The sequence below is a fragment of the Scomber japonicus genome, chromosome 1 (genome assembly GCF_027409825.1).
Source record: "Scomber japonicus isolate fScoJap1 chromosome 1, fScoJap1.pri, whole genome shotgun sequence".
Classification (NCBI taxonomy): Eukaryota; Metazoa; Chordata; class Actinopteri; order Scombriformes; family Scombridae; genus Scomber; species Scomber japonicus.
The window spans coordinates 36,933,622-36,954,201 of record NC_070578.1 but is presented as its reverse complement, the minus strand read 5'-3'; the positions used below and the strand labels follow the sequence as shown (position 1 = coordinate 36,954,201).

Below are 20,580 nucleotides of genomic sequence, written 5' to 3'. Positions count from 1 at the left end.
AGGGAAGAAGGACAGATGGAAGGAAGGACAGAAGGAAGAAAGGGAGGAAGGAAAAGAACACAGGAAAGAAAGTGGGCCGGATTGCACCCCTTGGCGGGCCGGTTCTGGCCCACGGGCCGCATGTTTGACACCCCTGCACTACGCCAACCCAAAAAACATCAGACGGCAAATAAAAAGTGATTAAGTATGTGTGATAAACATATCTCCTTAACCCTGTAATGCCAAGTGAATCATATTTAATGCATAATGAGTTTTAGAGAGCTCTACATCATCAGTATAAAAGCCTGATATCAGATAGATGTAATACACAGATAAACCACCAGGGGGCGTTTTATGGTCATGTTGTTCGCTCCATATGTTTAGGCAAAGAGAGTCAATTTAAGGTTGTTAATTACCCTACTGTTGTCCTTGAGTCAAGAAAGGAAGGGAGGGAGGAAGAAGGAAGGAAGGAAGGAAGGAAGGAAGGAAAGGAGGGAGGGAGGAAGGAAGGAGGGAAGAATGAAGGAGGGAGGGAGGAAAGATGACAGGAAGGAGGAAAGAAAGAAAGAGAGAAGGAGGGAAGGAAGGGAAGGAAAGAAGGAAGGAAAGGAGGAAGGAAAGGAGGGAGGGAGGAAGGAAGGAGGGAAGAATGAAGGAGGGAGGGAGGAAAGATGACAGGAAGGAGGAAAGAAAGAAAGAGAGAAGGAAAGAAAGAGAGAAGGAGGGAAGGAAGGAAAGAAGGAAGGAAAGGAGGGAGGGAGGAAAGAAAGAGAAGGAGGGAAGGAAGGGAAGTTAATAAGGAAGGAAAGGAGGGAGGAGGGAAGGAATGAGGAAAGAAGGAAGGAAAGAAGGAACAGTCAAAACGGACGGGGTCAATTTGACCCGGGAGGACGACACGAGGCCTTTAACAAAAAAACACTATTTCCCATAAAACCTTGGACCAAGTTTTTAGACAGCAGCGATTAAGACCAAGTTAATGATAGCGTAAGTCATGGCACTGCTGCACTATTAACCCTTCCTGTCGTCCTCCCGGGTCAAATTGACCCTGTCCGTTTTGACTGTTCCTTCCTTCCTTCCTCCCTTCCTTCCTTCTTTCCTTCTTCCTTCCCTCCTTCTCTCTTTCCTCCCTCCCTCCTTCTTTCCTTCTTCATTCCCTCCTTCTCTCTTTTTTCCTCCCTCCTTTATTTTCCTCCTTCCCTTCCTTCTTCCTTCCCTCCTTCCACCCTCCCTCCTTCCTCCCTCCCTTCTTCCTCCCTCCTTCTTTCCTTCTTCCTTCCCTCCTTCCTTCCTCCCTCCCCCCTCTCCTTCCTTCTTCCTTCCTTCCTTCATTCCCTCCTCCTTTCCTTCCTTCTTCCTTCCTTCCTTCCTTCCTTCCTTAATTCCCTCCTCCTTTCCTTCCTTCTTACTCCCTTCCTTCCTTCCCCCTTTCTTTCCTTCCTTTCTCCAATCTTTCCTTCTTTCCTCCCTCCTTTCCTTCCTTCTTTTTCTTTCTTTCCTTCCGTCTTCCTTCCTCCCTCCTTTCCTTCCTTCTTCCTCCCTTCCTTCCCCCTTTCTTTCCTTCCTTCCTCCCTCCTTTCCTTCCTTCTTTTTCTTTCCTTCCTCCCTTCCTTTCTTTCCTTCTTCCTCCCTTCCTTCCTTGACTCTAGGACAACACAAGGGTTAAGGAATTACAGAAAACGTGCAGAAGACTTACTGAGTTTGATTTGAGGGTGAGATGCTCTCCTTCCTGCTCCAGAGTGATGGGCTGAGACTTAAGGGGAGGGGAGAGGGTGAGGTCCCTGTGCAGCGGCCACTCCTCCAGCTCCGCCCCCACATTCAGGTTGTCCAGCATCTGTACAGAGTCCATGGATCCCTCTCTGACCGGCCGGAGGCCTCGGGACCGCAGCCTGTTGTTCTTGGGGGCCGGAGAGTCCTGACCCAACCCCCGAGACGACTGCGAGTCTGGACACTGTAGCCTCATATCAACCGTATAGTCATTCATCCGCTCCTCGTCCTGCTCCGTGAGGCGCGAGTGGGCAGGGCTCCACCTAAGGGTGCTTTCAGCAGTCCAGCCCCCGGTGAGGCCATCTAGCCTTTGGTCAATTACAGCATGCTCGTTAAGCTTGTGGTTGGATGGGTTGTGCTGCTTTGGATGGTGGTTGGAGTAGACATGCTCTCGAGGGTTGTAACTAGAAGAGACGTGGTCCTTTGCATTGTGATTGGAGGAGATATAATCTTGGGACTTGTGATTGGAAGAAGCATGCTCAGAAGTCTTGTGATTGGACATGTTATGTTCCAAGGCCTTGTGATTGGATAAAATGTGCACCTGCGGCTTGTAGTTGGAAGAGGCATGCTCGCAGGCCTTGTGATTGGCGGAAGAATGATCCCATGTTTTGTGATTGGACGACGAGTACTCCCTCGACTTGTGATTGGAAGAGGCATGCTTGGAGGGCTTTTGGTTGGACAAGGAGTGCTCCCACGCTCTGTAGGAGGAAGCGTGCTCCCGGGACTTGTGATTGGACGAGGATTTCTCCCGTGGTTTGTGGTTGGACAGAGGGGCTTGCTCGTGGCCGTTAACTTGGCCCTCTTGCTCCTCCAGGAGGGAAGGTGTGGTGGAGCGGCTGCTGCCTCCTCGGTCCGGATACATGTCATCAGTCCAATTGTTCGCCCCTCCCCTCGGCAGATCCATACCCCGACCCTCCACCAGCACCTGGATCTCGGCCCCGCCCTGATCGTCCACGGCGCTCTGACGCATGAAGCAAGCATTTCTGGGGCGATGGGCGTGCTTGGGCGGGCTGTGGGGGGGCGAGGTGGGTACGCTCAGCACGGGGCTGAGATCAGGTGTTATTACAGGCGGCGTGGTGTCCGGCGTGCACAGCTCCGGACTGTCTGTTCCCGTGGAGATGACCTCGTGGTCTTTGTCCTTGGCGTCCTGGTGCTTGGGCCTCTGACACTCGAGCCCTATGAAAACAGTTGGAGAGTAGCACCAATGAAGTGATCTGGCAGCAATCCACATCGAGCCCATCAGACCTACAGTGTGTGTGTGTGTGTGTGTGTGTGTGTGTGTGTGTGTGTGTGTGTGTGTGTGTTGCAGTGTTATTAGCATGCAGAGTAACAAAAGGAGGGAAACAAACTGAATCTTGTACAGTTGGCTCAGAGAGGATTACGGAAGTGAACACACTCGATTCATTTTAAATTCACAGACACTAATCCTCTGTAGTTTGCTGTTTATAATGAGATCAGAATATGAATGGAAAACACTGAGCCTCGCACGCACCGTAACTACACATACTTTATATACATTTTTATTAAATCTGTAAAAGCTCAGATACTTATACATGCTTTCATGCAGATTTAAAATTAAGATAATGAGAGAAACCTGGATAGAAATTTGGCTATGAAGTAAATCAGTTGTATAAGATCTTTAACTTTAACTTACATACACCAAATATTGGAGAGTGAGGGATCAAAGGTGAGGTACAAATATATTTCTGAATGTAAGCTACTTCCTTTCCAGAAGTATGGCATCATTACACAAACAGTACTATAGCTGATGACTTACAGTATAAAGCATCACTTTTTTATACTTTTATCATGATTTTAACTATTTATTGTATCCCTCTGGGCATGCTTAATTTTTTTAACCCTCCTGTTGTCCTCAGGTCAAGGAAGGACAGGAGGAAGGGAGGAAGGAAGGAAGGAATGAAGGAAGGAAGGAAGGAAGGAAGGAAGAAAGGAAGGAAGGAAAGAAGGAAGGAAGGAAGGAGGGATGGAGAAAAAAAGGAAGGAAGGAAGGAAAGAGGGAACAGTCAAAAAAGATGGGGTCAATTTGATCCGGGAGGACGACTGCTCACTTTATCTATCTATCTTTTTACTTTATTTACTGACTCATTATGTCAGATGTTCTTTATTTTATAATATATCATCTTGTTGTTACTACAATCACCCAGACTTGGTGAATGACAAGTTATATAATTTAGTTTTTCATGTTGTAGCTATAATATTTATATATGAACTTGCAGAATAACAACTATAATGGTGGATAATTTTAAAGCTGAACTAATCAATAGTTTTACATTAATAATTGATGACATGAGGTTTCACTGTTAGAGATGAAACCACAGAGAAATATCACCCAACCTTACAGCTCTCCTAAACTCTATGAAGCATTTTACCATCTTTCAACTCTTTGTGTTATTAGGGCTGTCAGCGTTAACGCGTTAATCGCGATTAGATTAATGCAATCCACAACGCGTCAATTTTTTTAATGGCATTTTAATTTTGCAAGCCTTTTTGTCCCTTCTACTCACCCGTAGACGGCTCCTCTAGCTGTAGCGCTATGCTTTGAAGTGGCCTCCTGCAGTAAACCTACCGCGCTGATGGAAAGTAAGAGAGCTACTGGACTTTTGAACGGCTTGTTTAACTTTAAAACACTTCCAGACGCTTCAGTTGACAAGTCAAAAGTAAAATGCAACCTGTGTCAAACGGAGTTTAACTACCACCGGAGTACGTGGAGTTTGAGTTAGCACCTCCACGCTAAATACCCAGGTGCAGCCAAGCCAGCCTCAGCTCCACCAAAGGACCATTTTGGAGTGTGGGAGTCGCAGCAGAGCCGTGATTGATTCCCAGTTAAGACACTCTGGTAAGAAATGCTTTACATTATGGGCTTAAAACTGCCTTCAAATGTAAAATAATAGGATTTTAAACATGCAATTCAAAAGCAATTAATCGTGATTAACTATGGAAATTCTGCGATTAATCTCGATTAAAAAATTAATCGTTTGACAGCCCTATGTTTTATTATTATTATTTTCTTACAACCTGCTTTTTACCATTTCTGTTCCCTTTCTCATCAACTAAACTCTCAGCAGCAGCAGCAGCTTTCTCTCTCTCTTTAGGTCCAGACCTTTGAATCTGCACGCTGCACTGGAGTTGGCTGATCCTGGTCTGGCATCATGACATGAAACAGCAGTTTTCTCGGTTGAAATAAAAAACGATCGATCCACAGTGAGAGCCGCGAGGGGAATAACAATCAGCCAATCAGCATCACGGCAGAGCTAACGCAAGTTGTCAAGCTGATGTCAAACGCTGTCAGAAGCCGTGTGCCCGGAAACAAGAAGAGAATAAAAGCTTCTGGCCCTGAATCGTCTCTCTCTCTCATCTCAGACACAGATTTTAGTGCTCTGCTGTTATATGAGAAGGTTTGTGATTCCTTATTTCCTTCCTTCCTTTCTTTCTTTCTTCCTTTCCTCCCTTCCTTCATCTTTTCCTTCCTTCCTTCCTTCCTTCCTTCCTTCCTTCCTTCCTTCATTCCTTAATTCCTCCTTTCCTTCCTTCCTTCCCTCCTCCTTTCCTTCCTTCTTCCTCTCTTCCTTCCTTCTTCCTTCTTTCCTTCTTCCTTCCGTCCTTCCTCCCTCCCTCCTTTCCTTCCTTCCTTCCTTCCTTCCCCTTCCTTTCCTTCCTTCCTTCATTCCTTAATTCCTCCTTTCCTTCCTTCTTTCCTTCCTTCCTTCATTCCTTCATTCATTCTTTCATTCCTTCTTTCCTTTCCTCCCTTCCTCTTTTCCTTTCTCCTTCCTTCATTCCTTAATTCCTCCTTTCCTTCCTTCCTTCATTCCTTCTTCCATCCATCCTTCCTTCCTTCCTCCCTCCCTTCCTTCCTTCCTTCCTTCCTTCCTTCCTTCCTTCCTTCCTTCATTCTTTCATTCTTTAATTCCTTCTTTCCTTTCCTCCCTTCCTTAATTCCTCTTTTCCTTCTTCTTCCATCCTTCCTTCCTCCCTTCCTTCTTTCCTCTGTCCTTCTTTCCTTCCTTCCTTCCTTCCCTCCTTCCTCCCTTCCTCTTTTCCTTTCTCCTTCCCTCCCTGCCTCCTACCTCCCTTCCTTCCCTCCTTTCCTTCTTTCTTTCTTTCTTCCTACCTTCCTTCCTTCCCCCCTTTCCTTCTTCCTTCCATCCTTCCTTCCTTCCATCTTTCCTTCCTTCCTTGACTCGAGGACAACAGGAGGGTTAATTTTCTTTTTATAAACTACTTTTATCTTAACTGGATCTCACTGCTGTTGATGGTGGAAGCTTCATTGCTCCATATTTAGTTTTGGACTTACTTTGGTTTATAACAAGCAGCCATCATTATTTTTCTTTTATCATTAAGTGTCCCTTTCTCTGCTCAAGGACTATTTGGCATTTGCCCAGATTGCCCGTATGGTTGAGACAATGTCAGACAGAAAATGGAAATGGAGTGTAATGAGTTAGCATTTCTGTCAGATATCAGGTAAGCCAGCAGACAGAGAAAAAAGCTCCAAAAAAAAAAAAAAAAAAAAAACCCTACTGTGCAGCGTCCAAACAGACTAACTGGAGAACATAGTGGAGTATTTAGCAGCTAAAGAGCCAGATATTTCCCTCAGGAGTTGGTAGAGAGAAAAAAAAACACCCAGAGCTAAAAGAGAGTGAAAATTGGACTTATATTCAGCAGGTGGACAGAAACACGACTCAAAGACTTTCACATATAAAAGCACATGAGAGTTGGGAAGCTTCAAGCAAATACCTCTCCTAAAAACTCAAGACAAGACAAACAGAATTAACCCTCCTGTTGTCCTCAAGTCAAGGAAGGAAAGGAGGAAAGGAGGGAGGAAGGAAGGAAGGAGGAAGGAAGGGAGGAAAGGAAAGGAAAGAAGGAAGGTAAGAAGAAGGTAGGAAGGGAGGAAGAAGGAAAGAAAGGAGGAAGGAAGGGAGGAGGAAGGAAGGAAAGGGGGGGAGGAAGGAAGGGAGGAAGGATGGAAGAAGTAAGGAAAGGAGGGAGGAAGAAAGGAAGGTAGGAGGGAAGGAAGAAAGGAAGGAAGGAAAGGATGGAGGAAGAAAGGAGGGAAAGAAGGAAAGAAAAGAATGAAGGGGGGAAGGAAAAGAAAGAAGGAAGGAAGGAAGGAAAAGAAGGGCAGAAGGAAGGAAGGAAAAGAAGGGCAGATGGAAGGAAGGAAGGAAGGGGAAGGAAGGAAGGAAGGAAGGAAGGAAGGAAGGAAGGAAGCTCAACACAAGGGTTAATGTGAAGCAGCACTTTGAGTATGACAGCTGCTATACGAATACAGTTATTATTATTAATGTTATATAACACACATGAGTCCGTCTGACGAGACAAGAAAAGAAAAAAGATTTGGTAAATGTATTTTTGTCTCTTCATTCGTTTATCTGACGTTTTTATTGCCTGATGTGTCGCTGCGTAAGTCTCAGTGTAATAAAAAACAGACACTTTCCAGCATCATTGAACATTAAAATAAAGGAGGGAAGGAAGGAGGGAAGGAAGGAAAGATGGAAGGAAGAAAGGAAGAAAAGAAGGAAAGAAATAAAGAAACAAAGGAAAGATGGAAGGAAGAGAGAGAGGAAGGAAAGATGGAAGGAAGGAAAGATGGAAGGAAGAAAGAGAGGAAGGGAGGAAAGATGGAAGGAAGGAAGGAAGGAAGGAAAGAAAGATGAAAGGAAGGAAGGAAGGAAGAGAAGACAGGAAAGAAAAACAGAAAGAAAAGAAAGATAGAAGGAAGGAAAGAAAGGAAGGAAAGATGAAAGGAAGAAAGAGAGGAAGGAAGGAAAGATGGAAGGAAGGAAGGAAGGAAGGAAGGAAGGAAGGAAGGAAGGAAGGAAGAGAAGACAGGAAAGAAAAACAGAAAGAAAAGAAAGATGGAAGGAAGGAAAGAAAGGAAGGAAAGATGAAAGGAAGAAAGGAAGGAAAGATGGAAGGAAGGAAGGAAAGATGAAAGGAAGAAAGGAAGGAAAGTTGGAAGGAAGGAAGGAAGGAAGGAAGGAAAGATGAAAGGAAGAAAGGAAGGAAAGATGGAAGGAAGCTCCTGAGTCCTGCCTCCGTGTGTCCACTCACCGTTCCCATAGATGTGAAAAGAGGGGGAGAGCTCTTTGGCAGCTATCCGGGCCAGTCGACACTCCTCCGTGGCCTTCTGCGCCACTCCTTCAGCTGCCTCCGCCTTCCCACGAGCGTGGCTCATCCTGAACGGGACAGGTAGAAACGCTGCAGTGAAAACAGCCTTTAAAGGTTATTATCGACTGTGGAGCTACAGTATGTTGTTCAGACTCACAATTACACCCCCAGCTTTACACGGATAAAATTTAGGGCTGTCAGCGTTAACGCGTTAATCGCGATTAGATTAATGCAATCCATAACGCGTCAATTTTTTTTAATCGCATTTTAATGTTGCAAGCCTTTTTGTCCCTTCTACTCCCCCGTAGACGGCTCCTCTAGCTGTAGCGCTATGCTTTGAAGTGGCCTCCTGCAGTAAACCTACCGCGCTGATGGAAAGTAAGAGAGCTACTGGACTTTTGAACGGCTTGTTTAACTTTAAAACACTTCCAGACGCTTCAGTTGACAAGTCAAAAGTAAAATGCAACCTGTGTCAAACGGAGTTTAACTACCACCGGAGTACGTCGAGTTTGAGTTAGCACCTCCACGCTAAGCACCCAGGTGCAGCCGAGCCAGCCTCAGCTCCACCAAAGGACCATTTTGGAGTGTGGGAGTCGCAGCAGAGCCGTGATTGATTCCCAGTTAAGACACTCTGGTAAGAAATGCTTTACATTATGGGCTTAAAACTGCCTTCAAATGGAAAATAACAGGATTTTAAACATGCAATTCAAAATGCGATTAATCGCAATTAACTATGGAAACGCTGCGATTAATTTCGATTAAAAAAATTAATCGTTTGACAGCCCTAATTTAATGTGTTGGTTTAGTTTGTTTTCTTGTTTCCGAGGTTTCAGTGGGTAAGTTTTAAAAGAAGAAAATGGGCTGATGGAATAAAGAAGTCTAATTAAGAGGTGGTTAGGGTTAGGAGAAGTCATTTTAGCCTTTATATGAATAAAAAACATATTTAAGCTCATGTTAAAAGTCACATACTGTATCAGTATTTCCCTTAGACTGTATAAAAGAAATGGACGTAACATCCGTGACGTCACCCATTGGTTTGTGGACTGCTGCTCGGAAGCCAATAGTTTCGAATCTAGGCAGCGCCATCTTGAAAATTTCAGGTGCATGCTGGGAAAAATAAAAACACGGATTCTACTTATATGGGCATGAGGCGGGGCCATGGGCGGAGCGGGGAGGTTGCTATGGTTGCGAGGGCTGGATCTCGAGGATATTGGTCAATCAACCTGTCAATCAGGACGTAGCCACGCCCTAATGCATACCCTGCTTTATCGTCACATATAAAATCAGGGAGGCCAAAATGTCCCAAATGAACATCATACTGCATTGAAGAAGGCTTTAAACTAGCGATTGAGACCATAAACACATTTTGAAAACGTTTACTGAGGTTAGAAATCACTTGATTTCTAACCTCAGTAAACGTTTTCAAAATGTGTTTATGGTCTCAATCGCTAGTTTAAAGCCTGGTGAATTCTCCATTGACTTGTATAGAGACGATCGCCCCCTGGTGGCCTTTTGATAGAATGCAGTTCTAAGTTACTTCCGCGTTGGCCTCATTTCAGAGGACCAGAACTCCCCGCCTGGTATTTCCAGAGACATTACACAGAGTGTGTTAGACGTACTCTCTGTTTCACAAAATGAAAGTTCGTGATCTTCAACGTCAATCTGACATCAAACCTTAATGAAAAGAAGTGTAGTTGTTCTACTTTAAGGTTTTTATGGTTTATTGTTGTTTTGTTCTCACCGGCTGTAACGTCTCACCTCGACATGGCGATCACTGCTTTCTGCTTGGCGCTCTCTGCGGCCTTCTCAGCAGCCTCCACGGCTCGGTCCACCTTCTCTCTGATCTTACTGGCCCTCAGTGGAATCAGGTTCTTGCGTTTGCCGCTCACCAGCACGTTCTGCTTGTACTTTCCCTCCTCTTTGGTGCCATCGGGGAAGGTGGTGCACCCATATCCGTGCCTCTTGTTCGCCGACCACTCACCTGCATAATGCAGGCCGTCCGAGCGCCTGCTGATGCCCCAGCCAGCCCTCTGGTCACTCCGCCACTCCCCAGCGTACATTTCTGTGACAGTGGCGTCCACGGGTGCGCCCTGTTCACTCTCGCTGGCGTTGGAGTGGATGTCAGAGGCTGCAGAGCTGACGGTGCTCATGCCCGCCTCGCTGCAGAAGGAGCTCTGCTTACTGAGCTGACTGGCCAGAGAGCTTTTAGACTCGGAGCGCCGCAGCTTCAGGCCGCTCAGGATGGACTGGCGAAAGCGGCCTTTCCTCTTCCTCTGGCGTTCGGCCTCGCTCGGAGCAGTCAGAGCGAACCCTCCTCGACCCACGGGGCTGCCGGCCAGCCCGGCCACCACCCCGTCTGTGGGGGTGGTGGCCGCGCCGTCCTCCAGCACAGCGGGAGGGCCGTGGCTGTGCTCGGAGCGCAGGGAGTTTATGGATGTTCGCAGAGGGAAGAGAATGACGGCCGCCATGCCGTACGGCACACTCTGCCGCACGCCATATCCATGACGCATCCCGCCCAGCCACTGACCTTGGTAGGTTCCTGAAACACAGAGAAAGACAAGAGTCAGAGGGAGACATCCGACAAAAGCTCATGGGAGTTTTCTCCTTGTTTTTATTGAAGGTTCCCTCATGTCGTATGAAGCGTTTTAAAGGTTTCATGAATGTAATCATCACCATCTTAACCCTCCTGTTGTCCTTGAGTCAAGGAAGGAAGGGAGGGAGGAAGAAGGAAGGAAGGAAGGAGGGAAGGAAGAAAGAAGGGAAGGAGGGAAGTAAAGGAGGGAGGGAGGAAAGGAGGCAGGGAGGAAGGAAAGGAGGAAGGAAGGAGGGAAGGAGGGAAGGAAGAAGGAAGGGAAGGAGGGAAGTAAAGGAGGGAGGAAAGAAAGAGAGAAGGAGGGAAGGAAAGGAGGGAGGAAAGAAAGAAAGAAGGAGGGAAGGAAGGAAGGAAGAAGGAAGGAAGGAGGGAAGGGAGAGAGGAAAGAAGGAACAGTCAAAACGGACAGGGTCAATGTGATGTATTTCAGGTCATTGAAAGGTCAAACAAATGAGCTGTTACAGTATGAAGAGAAAGATTAATTGAGGAACAGCTGGAAAGATGGAGGGATGAAAGGTTTGTGATGCTTTACTTTTAAGACTTTTAAGTTACATCTGCTGCAGCTTATAATTCTCCTCTCAGTGTTTGTCTTATATATCTATATTGTTTAAAATTACAGTGATAACATTTTATTTCCACTATTCCTAAAGTATTTCTAACTAAAATTAGACTTGTTTTGATCAAAGTTATTTCCAGTCTGACCCAAACTACTGCGACCATGACAAAATCTACTTTAACGTTATAACTCTGTAAAGTATTAAATGCTCAGTGATACAGTTTTGTGATATAAAAAGAGATAAAGTGAGATGTTGTTGCCAGGAGGAAATTTATCATTTTTGTGCTTTTTTTCCACCTTCAAATGCAGAATGAGTGTTCTTACTCTCATTTAAAACTAAAATATCTTTTTTTTTCCCCACAAGAAATTAATTTATCGAACAGGGAAGCCGTTCTGCTGCAACTGCAAAGCAAATAAATAGTTTAAAACAAAGGATAAAATAACATTTAATTTCAGCGTAAATCAATCACCTTCATCAACTGTATCATCAAAAACTGAATAATTTAGTATCTCGTAATAAAATAAGTCATAACATGAAAAATATCTTGTTATAAAGTGGTCATGTTAAAATGATGATGATAATAATATTCTGCTGTAACAATCAAACCATAAAAACTGAAATTAAAAATGTGACACAGTGTCAGGACACCAGACATGAAGCATATTGGAAGGAAAGGAAGAAGGAAGGAAAGGAGGGAGGAAGGAAAGAAGGAAAGGAGGGAGGAAGGAAAGGAAGGACACCAGACTTGAAGCTTATTGGCACAACAATAAAAGCTGTGTGGAAATAAATGATCAAAAGAAAGAAAGGAGTTGAAATGAACCCAGAATACGACGAGACGTTTGGCGTTTCTAATCCTGCAGAAACGTACACATGTACTTTCTAAAACTGGCCGAGAACAACCAGCATTTATGGAGTGGATGTGAATCTGTCTTTATCCCTGAGCTGGTAGGATCTGGCAGGTGGAAGACAAACTAACACAGTACGGTACACTGGGAGAGAGAGAGACGACTACATACTGTATATATAATATATATGGGAGATAATTCCTTCCTTCCTTCCTTCCTTCCTTCCTTGATCCCCTTTTCTTCCTTCCTTCTGTCCTTCCTTCCTCCCTTCTGTCCTTCCCTCCTTCCTTCTTTCCTTTCTTTCCATCATTCTGTCCTTCTTTCCTTTCCTTCCTTCCTTCCTCCATCCCCTTTTCTGCCTTCCTTCCTCCCTTCCTTCCTTCTGTCCTTCCCTCCTTCCTTCCTTCCTTCTTTCCTTTCTTTCCATCATTCTGTCCTTCTTTCCTTTCCTTCCTTCCTTCCTTCCTCCATCCCCTTTTCTTCCTTCCTTCCTAAATCAATCACCTTCATCAGCTGTATCATCAAAAACTGAATAATTTGATATCTCGTAATAAAATAAGTCATAACATGAAAAATATCTTGTTATAAAGTGATTGCGTTAAAATGATGATAATATTCTGCTGTAACAATCAAACCATAAAATCTGAAATTAAAAATGTGACATAGTGTCAGTCAGACAGCGGAGGATTGGTTGAATGTTGAGACGTCTCATCTGTAACGAGGGAATACTGCTTCATTTACTCAGTGAGTCACAAGGACTGGACCTGGACCTGGTTTTCCTCACGGCAGGAGATGCAGACAGTGAGCAGGACTCAGGCAGACACCGGTGATGATGACGACGATGATGATGATGATGATGATGATGATGATGATGATGATGATGATGATGATGATGATGATGATGATGATAATGACGAGGAGGAGCAGGAGGCAAAACAACAAAATGGCCACACAGGTGAAATGTTGTGCATCGTCAGGTCTTTTTTTAAATGAGCAGCATCAGAAGATTTTGAATAGCAGGTCAGGATTTCTTTGTGTTTGGTCTCATTTACAGCTGCTTTTGGTTTCTTTACTGTTAACTGATAAAACTCTGATATCAATATATTTGATAACTTATGAAAAAGAAACCAGCCAGCGTGTCCATGTGGGTCCCATAAGGGTTAAATTTGGACTGCAAATATGGTCCCAAGTGGGTTTGTCCTCAGTTTCCATGGTGACCCCAACTGTGTTTGCCCATATGGGCTTCAAGGAAGGGAGGAAGAAGGAAGGTAGGAGGGGGGGGGGGGATAGGAAAAGAGGAAGGGAGGAAGGAAGGAAAGAAGGACAGAGGAAAGGAAGGAAGGTAGGGAGGTAGGGAGGGAGGGAAGAAGGACAGAGGAAGGGAGGGAGGGAGGGAAGAAGGACAGAGGAAGGGAGGAAGGAGGGAAGAAGGACAGAGGAAGGGAGGGAGGGAGGGAAGAAGGAAGGAAGGGAGGAAGGAAGAAGGAAGGTAGGAGGGAGGGAGAAAGGAAAAGAGGAAGGGAGGAAGGAAGTAAAGAAGGACAGAGGAAAGGAAGGATGGAAGGAAAGCAGGAGGGAGGGAGGAAGAAAGGAAAAGAGGAAGGAAGCTGTGGTTAATATCTAGTTTACTTGATTAGAACTATGTAAAGATCATGGTTTGGGTTAAAATGAAGGAAGGAAAGACGGAGGAAGGAAGGAAGGGAGGAAAGGAAGGGAGGGAGGGAGGGAAGAAGGAAGGAAGGGAGGGAGGGAGTAACTTTTGGGTCCTTTATCTGCAGTCTTGTTTCAGCATCATAAATTTAAAGTATCTCTGTCGGTGTCTCTCAGTCTGCAGGATTTCAGAGGTCTTTGTTGCACATGTGGCTCAGCTGGAGAGGCTCTTTAGGGTCTGATTGCTGCAGCGTTTTTGACTTTACTCCAGTTGGCAGAAACTAATTTTGACTTGCCAGAGATCCAGAGAGCTTCTAATCCAGACTCAGACTCATTTTTCATCATCATTTCAGCTTCTTTTTTTTTTCATGCATCATTTTCAAACTAGCAGCGTTCATGTATATTCTCGGAAGGTACAACACTGCACTGCAGAAAGAAGGAAAGAAGGGAGGAACGAAGGAAGGAAGGAAAGGAGGGAGGAAGGTAAGGAGGGAGGAGGAAGGAAGAAGGAAGGAATGGAGGGAGGAAGGAAAGGAAGGAGGAAGGAAGAAAGGAAGGAAGAAGGAAGGAAAGGAAGGAGGAAGGAAGGAAGGAATGAAGGAGGAAGGAAAGGAGGGAGGAACGAAGGGAGGAAGGAAAGAAGGAAAGAAGGGAGGAACAAAGGAAGGAGGGAAGAAGGGAAGAAGGAAGGAAAGGAGGGAGGAAGGAAAGGAGGGAGGAAGGAAGGAAGAAGGAAGGAAAGGAGGGAGGAAGGAAAGGAAGGAGGAAGGAAGGAAGAAGGAAGGAAAGGAGGGAGGAAGGAAAGGAAGGAGGAAGGAAGGAAGGTTAACTCTTTAAAATTGACCAGGAAATGAAATCTCTCTGAAATATTTCAACACCAGACTTGAAGCATATTGGAAGGAAAGGAGGAAAGGAGGGAGGAAGGAAAGGAGGGAGGAAGGAAAGGAAGGACACCAGACTTGAAGCTTATTGGCACAACAATAAAAGCTGTGTGGAAATAAATGATCAAAAGAAAGAAAAGGACTTGAAATGAACCCAGAAGATGTTTGGCTTTTCTAATCCTGCAGAAGAGTACATGTGTACTTTCTAAAACTGGCCGAGAACAACGAGCATTTATCGAGTGGATGTGAATCTGTCTTTATCCCTGAGCTGTTAGGATCTGGCAGGTGGGGGTGTGAGGAAGACAAACTAACACAGCACAGTGGGAGAGACGACTACATATAAATAAATATCTATAAAAAAAGTCTTAAAAGTTTTAGTATTTTTGAAATTTTGACATTTGCACCATTTTTTATCAAAAGTAAGACTGAATGCTCCTGAAAATGTCAAATGGTGTAACCACAGTAGAATGATGAATATTAAATATTTCATCACCTACAGTGTATTTAAGTAGATGGAAGGAAAGAAGGAAGAAAGGAGGGGAGGGAGGAAGGGAAGAGAGAAGGAGGGAGGAAGGAAAGAAGGGAGGAAAGAAAGAGAGAAGGAGGGAAGGGAAGGAGGGAGGGAGGAAGGAAAGAGAGAAGGAGGGAAGGAAGAAGGAAAGAAGGAGGGAGGAAGGGAAGAGAGAAGGAGGGAGGAAGGAAAGAAGGAAGGAAAGAAAGAGAGAAGGAAGAGAAGGAAAGGAGGGAGGAAAGAAAGAGAGAAGGAGGGAAGGGAAGGAGGGGAGGGAGGAAGGAAAGAGAGAGGGAGGGAAGGAAGAAGGAAAGAAGGAGGGAGGAAGAAAGAGAGAAGGAGGGAAGGAAGGGAAGGAGGGAGGGAGGAGTAGGAAAGAGAGAAGGAGGGAAGGGAAGGAGGGAGGGAGGAAGGGAAGAGAGAAGGAGGGAAGGAAAGGAGGGGAGGAAAGAAAGAGAGAAGGAGGGAAGGGAAGGGAAGGAGGGAGGGAGGAAGGAAAGAGAGAAGGAGGGAAGGGAAGGAGGGAGGGAGGAAGGGAAGAGAGAAGGAGGGAAGGAAAGGAGGGAGGAAAGAAAGAGAGAAGGAGGGAGGAAGGAAGAGGGAGGGAGGAAGGAAGGAAAGAGAGAAGGAGGGAAGGAAGAAGGAAAGAAGGAGGGAGGAAGGAAAGAGAGAAGGAGGGAAGGAAAGGAGGGAGGAAAGAAAGAGAGAAGGAAGGAAGGAAAGGAGGGAGGAAAGAAAGAGAGAAGGAGGGAAGGGAAGGAGGGAGGGAGGAAGGAAGAGAGAAGGAGGGAAGGAAGAAGGAAAGAAGGAGGGAGGAAGGAAAGAGAGAAGGAGGGAAGGAGAGAAGGAAAGAAGGAAGGAAGGAAGGGAGGGAGGAAAGAAGGAACAGTCAAAAACGGACAGGGTCAAGTTGACCCCGGGAGGACGACAGGAAGGAGATTAAATTTAAACTAAACCACATGGACACATAAAACGTCACTGACTCATTTATAAAAAAAGATCCTTTGTCAGTTCTCTTTAAAACTTGTGTGAATGGTAAGGAGCTAAATATCATGTCCTCCTCCTCGTCTCCTCCCCCTCTCCTCTCCTCCTCTCCTCCTCTCCTCCTCGTCTCCGTCTGCATGAAAAAAAAAAACTGCAATCGACACCCAGACCTCCAGGAAGGAAGGAGATCTCCCCTGAGCTGAACTTAGCTAATGCAGAGAAGAGATCTCAGTCTTCTAGCCTCCATCCTCTCATCAAGGACAGAACCTCCCTCCCTCCTTCCTTCCTTCCTTCCTTCCTTCTTTCCTTCCTTCCACCTTTCCTTCCTCCCTTCCTTCTTTCCTCACTTCCTTCCTTCCTTCCTCCCATCCTTCCTTCTCTCCTTACTTCCTTCCTCTTTTCGTCCCTCCCTCCTTACTCCTTTCCTTCCTTCTGTCCTTCCTCCCATCTTTCCTTCTCTCCTTACTTCCTTCCTCTTTTCCTTACTCCTTTCCTTCCTCTTTTTCCTTCCTTCCTTCCTCTTTTCCTCCCTTCCTCCTTACTCCTTTCCTTCCTCTTTTCCTCCCTTCCTTCCTCTCTTCCTCCCTCCCTCCTTACTCCTTTCCTTCCTCTTTTCCTCCCTTCCTTCCTCTCTTCCTCCCTCCCTCCTTACTCCTTTCCTTCCTCTTTTCCTCCCTCCCTCCTTCCACCTTTCCTTCCTCTTTTCCTTCCTCCCTCCTTCCTTCCTTCTCTCCATCCTCTCATCAAATCCCCGAGCAGGACAGTACAAGAGGTGAAGCAGATCTCGGGTTTCATATTTCAGTCTCAGACTCATTAGATTCATTTACAGAGAGAGAGCTCAGCAGTGGTTCTCCTCCTCCTGCAGCTGTGAGGTGAGTTCTAACATCTGTCTGTCTGCTCTTCAGTCTGCAGCCGGGACTCAACCTGCAGTACGACTGACTCAGTGGAAAAAAAAAGGAAGGACAGGAAAACTCAGCGGGCTCATCGATCAAACGAAGTGTCTGAAAGTGGAAAGACGATCAAAAGAAAAGCGAGGTGTGAAAAAGGAGAAAAAAAAAGAGAAAGGGCTGAACTTTGTTTTAACCCTTTTTACACTTTAGAGCTGTAAAAACAACATATACACATTTATTTTAGCCAGGTTATTTAACCCTCCTGTTGTCCTCGAGTCAAGGAAGGAAGGGAGGGAGGAAGGAAGGATGGAAGGAAGGACAGATGGAAAGAAGGAAGGAAGGATGGAGGGAGGAAGGAAAGAAGGACAGAAGAAAAAAGGAAGGGAGGAAGGAACCTGAGACCTGTGTGTACTTAAAACAAATTCAAAAATTAGCATTCAAACATGTTATATCCTTCATTCTTTACTTCCTTCCTGTCTTATTTTCCTTTCTATCTTCCTTCCTTCCCTCCCTCTTCCCCTCCCGTCTTTGTTTCCTTCCTTCCTCCCTTTCTTCTTTCTTTCCTTCCTTCCTTCCTTCCTTCCTTCCTTCTCTCCTTCCTCTTTTCCTCCCTCCCTCCTTAATTCCTTCCTCTTTTCCTCCCTCCCTCCTTACTCCTTTCCTTCCTCATTTCTTCCTTCTGTCCTTCCTTCCTTCCTTCTTTCCTCCCTTCCTTCCTTCCTTCCTTCCATCCAGTCAGCTGAATATTCATGAAATCTTTTGCTTCTTTCGTCATATAACCAACCTCACATGGCTCTTTCTTTCCAAACTACGCTCAACAACACTGCTTCTAAAGAAAAAAATTAACTGATCATTTTCTCAGTTACAAATGTTTCATGTCCGACGCCCTGAAGTCTCCGTTACGAGCATTTCCTGCAATTATGCTTCACATGTGGATAAATATCAATGATCTGCTCTGTCGGAGGTTCGGGAACATGCAGCCTCGTAATCGTACAATTACAGCCTTTAAATAAATGAATGTGGAGATTACTCTGCAGGAAATTACACAATTTTGGGTGGTGGCTCCATCAATAAAGGAATGAATGGGCAGTCAGCAGGCTCTCAGTGTCCGTGCTGTTCTCCGAGAAGAAGCTTACAGTCTACAGTTTCAGAGTGAAAACCGTTAAAAAGATTCAATAACTTAACGGTTCTCAGTCACTCTGACATTTACACGGAGCTTTAAAGCAGGTAAATGTATGTTTCTGTGGTTATTTAACCCTCCTGTTGTCCTCGAGTCAAGGAAGGAAGGGAGGAAGGAAAGGAGGAAGGAAAGGATGGAGGAAGGAAGGAAGGGAGGAAAGAAGGAAGGAAAGGAGGGAGGAAGGAAGGAAGGAAAGAAAGAAGGACAAGAAAAAAGGAAGGGAGGAAGAAGGAAGGAAAGGAGGGAGGAAGGAAGGAAGGAAGGGAGGAAAGAAGGACAGAAGGACAGAAGAAAAAGGAAGGGAGGAAGGACAGACAGAAGGAAGGACAGATGAAAAGAAGGAAGGAAGAAGGGAGGAAGGAAGGAAGGAAAGGAGGAAGGAAGGAAGGAAAGGAGGGAAGAAGGAAGGAAGGGAGGAAGGAAGGAAAGAGGGGAGGAGGGGGGTAGGAGGAAGGAAGGAAAGAAGGACAGATGGAAAGAAGGACAGATGGAAAGAAGGGAGGGAGGAAGGAAGGACGGAAGGAAGGAAAGAAGGACAGAAGAAAAAAGGAAGGGAGGAAGGAAGGAAAGGAGGGAGGAAGAAGGAAGGAAAGGAATGAGGAAGGAAGGACAGAAGAAAAAAGGAAGGAAGGAAGGAAAGAACAGTCAAAACAGACGGGGTCAATGTGCTTGCAGCTTTAATTATTATTATAAGTGGGACCTAGCTACAGATTGGCGGAGCTGTCCATGGTGCTGAAACCAACCCCTACAGTTACTGTACACACAGTGAGGTGGAAGGTAAATGGCTGCATTAATATCTAAAGCATTTTACAATGTGTCTGCTGCTCACTTGTCCATTCACACACACACACACACACACCCCTTCCTCATTCCTTCCTTCTGTCCTTCCTTCCTTCCTTGACCTGAGGACAACAGGAGGGTTAAGGATCATTAGAGACAACAAACTTGATATTTCATCTTGCAAAAAATGAGCTCTACACATGACATCATCCAGTCAGCCGAATATTCATGAAATCTTTTGCTTCCTTTGTCATAAAAGGTTTAAATGCAAAGACGTTCTTAGTGTAGATCCCACGCTTGGAAAAATGGGCAGGGTTGCATCGGGAACAGCGTCTGCCTTTAAAAACCTACGCCAAATCCAATATGCAGATCATAAATCACATGTCTGTACTGATGGAGGCTTGAGCTAGCAACAGCTGCCAGCGGTAACTATGCTATTGTTACACACAAAGGAGAAGGAGGGGGAAGGTATGTCAGGAGGCAGGAAGGGGAGGTGTGTGAAGGTTATAGAGAGCTGGTTGATATGATGGAAAGAAGGGAGATAGATCTGCTGTCTGTGCATAAAGACCAAGGGGGAAGGGGAGTGAAACCAGGATGATAGGAGGTGGGTTCAAGCTGGTCTACCATGGTGGGGATCGGAGGGGAAATGTGGTCGAGGTCCAGAGTGTGTTGGAGGTGAAGAAGAGTGTCAGAGCTGGATATTGAAGGTGTGGTGATGAAGGTTGAGTGTGAGATGGAAGAGAAAGAGTTTTGGAGTGAGTTGGATGAAGTGATGGGGAGAGATGATTGGAGCAGACTTCATTTGATGTGTTGGTGAAGATAACAGAGGAGGATGAGGAGATGATGGTGTGGTTGTGTTGATGCGGTGATGCCGAGGGTCGCCAAACCGAGCAAAGGAAAGACAAGTTCAACCAAACAATCAAAGTTAACCGTCTACCGCCCCAGCTCGGAAACAGGGAAACGAAACATTGGCGGATATCCAGCGCAGAGGACGAGGTGATTAAACAAATGTACCTGGATAGGGAACACGAGGAGGAGAAGCCGAGTTTAAGAAACGGAGCTTGGACAAAGAAGACGTGATCGGATCTGTGATCGGTTTATTTAAACTCACTGATCGGTGATCGGCCCCAAAAATCCTGATCGTGTAAAGCAGAGGTGTCAAACTAATTTTCATTCAAGGGCCACATACAGACTAATATGATCTCATGAGGGCCAGATCATTAAAAAGATGGAAGGAAGGAAGGAAATAAGAAGGGAAGGAAAGAAAGACAGACAAAAGGAAGGAGGGAAGAAAGGTAGGAAGGACAGACAGACAGAAGGAAGGAAGGGAAGAAGGAAGGAAGGGAGAAAGGACAGATGGAAGAAAGGGTGGAAGGAAGGAAGAAAGGAAGGACAGATGGAAGAAAGGACAGAAGGATGAAAGGGAGGAAGGGAGGACAGAAGGAAGGAAGGAAGGAAGGAAGAAAGGAAGGTAGGAAGGACAGATGGAAGGAAGGAAGGAAAAGAAGGAAAGTGGGCCGGATTGGACCCCTCGGTGGGCCAGTTCTGGCCTGCGGGCCGCATGTTTGACACCCCTGGTGTAAAGCCTACTTCTAGGCAGCAGCATCAGATAGTGGTCTGTAGGAGACCCAGAAGAAGAAGAAGGAAATGAAGGTAAAGCCAAGGATGAAATGGTGGAAGTGGAAAAAAGGAAAATGTGTGTGGATTTCAGGAAAGGATTTAAAACAGGTGCTGGATGATAGTGAAAGTAACTCATGAAGAAGAGATGTGGAAGGAAGTAAAGAAGGTAGTCAGTGTGTCATCTGGACAGAGGACAGAAGATGAGAAGACTCTG

The 20,580-nt window shown here is 45.5% G+C and overlaps 1 protein-coding gene across 3 annotated transcripts in view; it reads right to left on the bottom strand.

The window, feature by feature from the left end:
• The window catches only part of jph3a (junctophilin 3a), a 31,889-nt gene that overhangs the window by 1,489 nt on the left and 9,820 nt on the right, over nt 1–20,580 (bottom strand). Inside the window, exons 2-5 of one of the 3 annotated variants that reach the window (XM_053344128.1) lie at nt 9,634–10,414; nt 7,815–7,943; nt 2,973–2,988; nt 1,673–2,911 (exon numbers count right to left, since the gene is read on the bottom strand). In XM_053344128.1, coding sequence (XP_053200103.1) covers nt 1,673–2,911; nt 2,973–2,988; nt 7,815–7,943; nt 9,634–10,414 — 2,165 coding nt within the window. Of the gene's footprint in view, nt 1–1,672; nt 2,920–2,972; nt 2,989–7,814; nt 7,944–9,633; nt 10,415–20,580 lie in introns of all 3 variants that reach the window. The other 2 variants (XM_053344199.1, XM_053344057.1) reach the window with 2 other exon arrangements.